This window comes from Tachysurus vachellii, chromosome 20, assembly GCF_030014155.1.
Source record: "Tachysurus vachellii isolate PV-2020 chromosome 20, HZAU_Pvac_v1, whole genome shotgun sequence".
Lineage (NCBI taxonomy): Eukaryota > Metazoa > Chordata > Actinopteri > Siluriformes > Bagridae > Tachysurus > Tachysurus vachellii.
The window spans coordinates 7,815,978-7,823,477 of NC_083479.1; the positions used below are offsets into that span (position 1 = coordinate 7,815,978).

At 40.6% G+C, this 7,500-nt stretch overlaps 1 protein-coding gene across 4 annotated transcripts in view; it reads left to right on the forward strand.

The window, feature by feature from the left end:
- The window catches only part of dclk1a (doublecortin-like kinase 1a), a 55,923-nt gene that overhangs the window by 40,953 nt on the left and 7,470 nt on the right, over window positions 1-7,500 (forward strand). For 3 of the 4 annotated variants that reach the window (XM_060896315.1, XM_060896316.1, XM_060896318.1), the window contains 5 exons: window positions 1,219-1,307; window positions 5,866-5,950; window positions 6,261-6,436; window positions 6,680-6,799; window positions 7,356-7,500. The exon at window positions 7,356-7,500 is cut by the window's right edge and continues 2 nt beyond it. In XM_060896315.1, the coding sequence (XP_060752298.1) occupies window positions 1,219-1,307; window positions 5,866-5,950; window positions 6,261-6,436; window positions 6,680-6,799; window positions 7,356-7,500 (615 nt within the window). Of the gene's footprint in view, window positions 1-1,218; window positions 1,308-1,483; window positions 3,729-5,865; window positions 5,951-6,260; window positions 6,437-6,679; window positions 6,800-7,355 lie in introns of those variants that run through there. The other variant, XM_060896317.1, reaches the window with a different exon arrangement.

The following is a 7,500-nucleotide window of genomic DNA, read 5'->3' on the forward strand; positions in this document are numbered from 1 at the left end:
GTCCTTTAACACAGTCTGTACCGATGAACAGTGCCATATCCTGTCTGCTGTATTTAGCTGTCCAATGTTCACCCTCTGCTGCATACATTTGATTGTTCATGGTTTAGTGCTTAATATAAAATAAAATATAGTGAAAAATCAGTTTATCAGTTCAGTTAAAAGGGTTTCAAATAATAAAGATGAATAATTTCATATCTAAAGTCCTTGTCCTTAGATGTCTCCTCTCCCTGCTTCATGTTATGTTAGATTTCCTGCTCATTTTTTTTTTATTCTTTCCCATTTTGACGTTGTTGTTGCTACAACGCCTATATCAGAGCTCTGTGTTGTCTGATACCAGACACTGATCAGATAATCACATCCTCTTAGTAACCCAGTCGACTATGTGCAAGATTCTGTTGCCAAGTCACGTGACAGACAATGTGCTTCAATTTGGTTCCAGTATTCACGTGCAAGACCTGTCACATCAGTCAACATTGTACCTTCATGGCACTGGTTATCGATGTATTCACTTAAAAGCACTTTTGTATGTTGCTCTGGATAAGAGTATCTGCCAAATGTAAATGGTTAAAGATGGATATAAAATTCTATTAAATGTAAATGGTTAAAGATGGATATAAAATTCTGATCTGATCAGGTACTGATCGTAGCAGACTAGTAACGTACCTGACGTTGGCTCTCTCATTGTTTTCACTTTTGTTGTGAGAACCAGGACACAGTGTGTGTTTGATGAATCTGGATGCTGACAGATATTATTGTATGCTGTGTACGGTGTAAATTGTGGAGGCGTCTCATTCTTTATAGTTTTCCTGCTGTGTTTAGTAGGGAATAGTTAGTGGGAGGGATGGATTGGTGTCCAAGTGTGGGAAGAGTCAGTGTGGGCAAAACTGTGTGGGCTCCTTATACTGTACATGTGGTTTATTTCCTAGAGACAGGTTTAGGCCTAAAATACAGTATTATTGGGAAAATGTAGTCAAAATCTACAAATTATAGAAAAGTTGTCCATTAAATTGTTGTCCATATGTCTTCTGATCCAGGGTATGTTTGGTAAAGTTGCCTGCTATAGTAACCCAAATCATATGATTCTAATAAGCAATACATTAAGTGAACATAGCTTTTTTTTATGATCTTAATGTGTAAAACTATATGTGTCAGTGAAAATTTCAAGTGAATCTTATTTACTGGCTGAGAAAACCAATTTTGTATCTCCTTTGCTACTAGTGAACGGGACTCCAGCCAGCCAGCTGTCTACACTAAACTGTACAAAGTCACCCAGTCCGACTCCAGCCAGCCCAGGGAGCCTCAAGAAGGTAAGTACATTATCTCTTACTCATAGACACTTGCACACAATTATACAAATTATGCTCAGTTATATCTGCCTTGATCTCCATTTCCTTCTGGGAATTTATGGTTTAATGGGTTATTAATATTTTAGACAGCCTTCCTCATGACAGCCCTTGGTAACACACTGCTTATGTGTTCTCAGGAGAAGGACAAGGCAGGCACTAAACGTGCAGCCTAACTTCACACACTCACTCAGAGGGGACATAGAGCAATGGGATACCTAGAAATGGGGAATCTCCTGAAAGATGTCACACACTCTTACACTCATTTGGCCATCAGAGCTGTGTGTGAAAGCCCAGCAAATTTGTTCATGGAGACTAACCTCTGCCTTTTAGTAGTTTTGTAATGATGAAGTAGACACACTGTCTACTGGTGGTATTAGAGTGTACAACTTGAACCTTGTATGAGCATGCAACTCAATGGGGGTTGGGGTTTTACTGGCCACACTCACTTCACTGGTCTGAGTGTAAATGGTTAATGATGTATAACCACATTGAAGTGTTCCAAGTCCTGCTGCATTAGTTAATGAGGAGGAAGTAATAGTGTGTCCAAGCTCAATCAAGACCCGTCACCAACCATGTAATTATGTAATTAAGTCATTCATCTCTCTCTCTCTCTCTCTCTCTCTCTCTCTCTCTCTCTCTCTCCTCTCTCTCTCTCTCCTTCTTATTTCTCTATCAGCTTTATGATTAGGAGCACTAATACTTTGCCCAGATTGTATCTTAAGATTTTCCACTGGTAACCAAACTGGTAAGCACCGTTTAGTCTTCATGTGGTGGTGTAAACAAAATTGTTTGTGTTAGATTGAAAGATCAATGAAAGACTGCTGTGATGGCTTGCACCGTAGTGGCCATTGGTGACCATTGGTGGTTTTACAGGACGTCAGTTTTGCATTGAGTTGAGCCTGTATATGGAAAATCTGTGGTGCAGATGCTGCTCAGTGATTAAAACTCAGATTGTTCTAAAACTGAACCTGAGCTAGAGAAATGACTCTCTATGCTTTCTGAGTTCACCCCAGCCTGTTTTATATTCACCGCACATATCTACACCAGTCAGTGATCACTGGAAGAGTGCTCGAAGCAGGATGATCTCAGTGCGCTTTGATCTGAGGAGGATTGCGATGCACTACTTGCTGCTTGCCACCTCTCCAGAGGAAAATTTCTAGCAGTCTGATGATCAGCTTCAAGCAAGGCAGAATCTTGATGGCTTCAGAGCCATCTGCCATATAAGTAGGTCACACTACGAAAAAAAGCTCACATTTTGTGAATGGGGTTGAAGAAGATGAAAAGTGCTTCCGCATAAATTTAATGCTGAGGCACTCGAGCACAGAATGTTCCTGTTTTCTCATTTAGAAAAAAGCCTGAAATGGTGTGTGACCTGTGGCATTTATGCCTGGTTTTAACACTCCTACTTGTTTGGAGAGTTTCTGTTTCTTGACTTGAATAATGTGTGGCCCGCTGCAAATGTTCTCCAGGGATTCTTTGTCATTGCATACATTATGCACAGTTCTTATTCTCCACATCTCCTGCAGCACTGAATTTGTGCTTAACATTGAACTATTTTTACACATCTGTTATGCCTGGGCCATCTCTCTATATATGAGATAGAAATACACATGATTTTTGAAATACACTTGATTTTTTAGAAATACACATGAACTTTTTGTGTTGGGTGGCATGTGTTAAATAGTATGTGATTATTGGTGGTTGTAGAGTGAAAAGTTAAATAAACAGAGGAATGTGGAAAATAATTTGGAATTGGTTGGAGAGAGGGATGAAGTGTAAGCTGTTACCACAGCAACATGAGATGAATGGAAGAACAGATATGTGAAGACGAGTGGAGGGCATTAGGGCAGGTAGTGTAGGATGGAGTGATACAGAGTAATGAAAGACTGAATACATAAGAAGAAGAATATTAATGAATGAGTAGAATCCAATTCAGGTTGATTATGTTTTTTGGACCAGCATCAAAGAGGTATTAGTTCAGTATGTTTATAGATTGAATAGCAGTATAGTACATAATCTGACCTATTTTCAGCATTACACAAGAGTGGCAACCTCTGTCAGCCTCTGTAGGATAGGATTGTGCATCTGAATGTTTCAGTCCTTGGGTTTTTTCCTTTTTATTTTTCTTTCATATTTTTCTCTAATGACCTTTGGCTCTCTTTTCCTGGTGAAGCTGAATATTACTTTAATGTGAAGCACTAATCAGTGCACAGACCAACAATATGCTGTGTCCATAAAGTCAGGATCTGTCTCAGCTTGCCTGGTGTTTCAGTCGAGAGAGAGAGAGCGAGAGGGAGAGAGAGAGGGAGAGGGAGAGGGAGAGAGAGAGAGAGCGAGAGGGAGAGAGAGAGAGCGAGAGGGAGAGAGAGAGCGAGAGGGAGAGAGAGAGAGCGAGAGGGAGAGAGAGAGGGAGAGAGAGAGAGCGAGAGGGAGAGAGAGAGAGCGAGAGGGAGAGAGAGAGAGGGAGAGGGAGAGAGAGAGAGCTAGAGGGAGCGAGAGGGAGCGAGAGGGAGCGAGAGAGAGAGAGAGAGAGAGAGTGTGAATGAATGAATGAATGAATGAATGAATACTTCTGCAGTTCAGGTTTTAAAAGGCAAGTCACCTTTTATATTTTGGGTGATTGGTTTAAATGATGATCATCCTTTGATCCGTTGCATCTCTTCTTTTGTATTCTTTTCATTCAGTCAGTCAGTTAAATCATTGCCTGGCTTTATAACCCACACTGTCTTTTGAGTTGCATGCTCTTCTCATTTGTGTGTATGTTTGCACATTTTCTTGTCATTCATTTCACAGTATTTGGTTTTGTCATTTGTTTATTTTTAATTAAAACCTTTTGTTTGTCTGTGTTTCATCCAAATACATGTGTATCTGTGATTTGTGTTCTGTGAAAGTACATTTCATGCTTTTATGGTTTTGTGAGTCCATCTTACAGTATCATGAGGAGCATCAAACTGCACACAACAGATAAGTGGTCATCAGTTTCATGACCTTGTTTTCTCACACAACTGAGTTATATGTTTGCAGTGTTTGTTCTTTTTGTTTTTGTTTCTACTCTGTTTATTTTCCAATGCTTTCATTAGAACAGATATTTGGATTATGTTGTATTACATCTTTTAATCCTGCCAGAGTAAGATCAATTTGATTTATTTGTATTACGATCATTGTGTTCTGCCTGGATTCGAATACATAATCTCTGTGTTCAGGAAGAGAAATGAAGAAACAAAGACAAGCAGCAAGGTTTTGTGTTCTTCTGTTCTTTGTTTCTGAATTGTATTTAATGTACAATCTGAACTTGTGGCAGAAAGTAAAGAATTATGGGATGTCATTTGAAAATAAACTTCAGGGTGATTGTTCAAGGTTGATTGTTTTCCCTTATTAACACAACCCAAAGTTTTTTTATAGTCCAAGGTTCTACATTCTCGCCCTCAGCAGCATCTCTTTCATTTTTTTCCAATCACATTCTGAATCAGAATTAGTGATGTGGTAGAAACGTTAGAAGATTCTTTGTACACTATACAGGAAGCATCACAAAGAAGAATGGGATGAGTGTGTTCTTTCATAACTGTCTACAGTGGAACAGGAAATCATCATATTTGGCAAACTGTGAGACAGGAAACAGGAAATTGTTTTGTATGGACATGCACTCTCTCTCTCTCTCTCTCTCTCTCTCTCTCTCTCTCTCTCTCTCACTCACTCACACACACACACACACACACACACACACACACACACACACACACACACACTCACTCAGATTATTACTATTACTGTTGCTCACTCTGACAGACCCACAGTTTCCATGGCAACAGAGTTGTATTGCTGTTACTATGGCCTGCGATCTCAATGAAATGGTACAGAATGCACACACACACACACAAACACACACACTTTTAGGTGGATCCAACGTTGTTTTGAGATCTTGTCTGTCCTACTTTAAATGAGCAACATCCAGATCAACAGTAACAAACGCAGCTTAGGCAGTGATTAGACTTGGCCGACTCTCCCTCTGGGTTTGCACTACATTTTCTCTGCTAGTCTGCTAGGCTACTCTCTCTCTCTCTCTCTCTCTCTCTCTCTCTCTTTCCCTCTCTCTCTCAGCACCCAGCCTGATCACTGTCCTTCACACATATTGTCCAATTCCACTTCTTATCTCATTCTTAGCACTGACACAAAGGGTCCCGAAAATTCAGGCTGAAAAAGCATTTTGCATCCACTGTGCGTTTTTGTACTCAGTCTCTCTCTAGCTTACTCACTGCTGTCATGACAACAAGTCGCTGAGCCGCCCAAGGGTTTTGCCTCAGCCCAGTGTCGAGTCTTAGATATAAAGGTGAGAACAGTGGTGGTGTCCCACAGAATTAGGAGGAACTAATACTAAAGATATTGAGGTGAATCAACTGCCTATATAATGCTTTAGACATTAAACCTACAACACAAACTCTCACTCATGGTTTTCCTGTTTTTAAACACCACTTGTAATAAATGTGCATACAGCTGATCTCCACTGCTCTGCCTCTCACAGGGCTCTGAAGAGAACAGCTCCTCTACCTCTCTGGCCTCCACCAAGGTCTGCAGTCTGGATGAGGGTGATGGTGCTGTCAGTGATGGTATGGAAATATGCAGAATTTTAACTGATTCTTCAACGAAGCATAATTTGACCTGTTGTGTTAAAAACAAACTTGTATTATATCATCTTGAACACACAACACATGCATGTACAGTTCTTTCAGCAAGGCAATAACAGAATGCTTTAAAGTGCAGACATGCCTGAATTTGCAAGACTTTTTTATATGCAATGAGTAATAAGTTCTTCTGTCTGCTATGAAGGCTGCTTATGATTTAGATATAATTGCTTCTTCTTTATGTATGATGAATAAAGTTTCTGAATCTCCATGTGTCTGGTTTTCCTCTGATTAGCTGAGCCTGTGGAGGAGAGCACAGCACCTGCAGTCCCGGCCTCTCTCTCTGATCGCTACACGGTAGGACGTATGATCGGCGACGGCAACTTTGCAGTAGTGCACGAGTGTGTGGAGCGCTCTACTGGCCGGGCCTACGCTTTGAAGATTATCAATAAAGGCAAATGCAGAGGAAAAGTGAGTAGAGTACAGTGAAAATCTATTTACTGTTGAAGTCCTAAGCAAAGGATGCTTCATGTGCACTATTTACAAGCCATATTTACAACTAAGACAATATACGCTCCTCTGATCTGGTCTGATCATGCAGCCTGCTGAAATTCCTTCCTAGATTTTGAGATGTTCCTCTTCTCTGAGAGCTTTTTTAAAGGTACAGCTCAAGCTTTAACCCTTGATCGCTTTTCCCTGTGCTCCATCTTCCAGGAGCAGATGATCCAGAACGAGGTGGCTATTCTTCGGCGAGTTAAACATCCCAACATTGTGCTGCTGATTGAGGAGATGGACACATACAGCGAGCTCTACCTTGTCATGGAGCTTGTCAAGGTGTGTTCATTATACAGTTTGTTGCAGACCTTTTGCTGGTACTTTATCAAAGTAAAGAAATAGCATGACAGATGTGAGCTTGCATGCTTATGGTTACTCTTAAAATACTCCCCCATTGTGTTAGCTGTTTTCTAAACATGTACACATTCAGGGCAACAACAACAACAAAAATGGCCATACAGTAACCTTTACGCAGTCTAAATGCTAGTCTCAACAAATTTACAGAAACAGGACAGAAATGAGCACACTGATTTTGTGTTTGATATCACGTTTCGTTGGTCCTTACAGTACAGCTGGCTCAGTCCAACACAGCTCTATATAAAGCTGTTGCTCTACTTAGCCTTCTCTGTGAGGGGATTTCTGTAAACCAGGCCACTGTAAACTTTCTGCTCATTATTTATCAACAGCAAGTTGAGTTACAAACGAATGCCACTTGACGTGTGTACTTAATAGGCTTTTGAATTATGACTAAATGACATGATCCTGATTGGCACTTTTCTGTTGGTCTGAAACTTTGCAGGTGCTTATTGTGTTGTTGTGTCTTGCCTGTCCACAGGGGGGCGACCTCTTTGACGCTATTACCTCTGCGACCAGATACACAGAGAGGGATGCCAGTGGCATGCTGTACAACCTGGCCAACGCCATTAAATATCTACACAGCCTTAACATCGTCCACAGAGACATTAAACCAGAGAACCTTT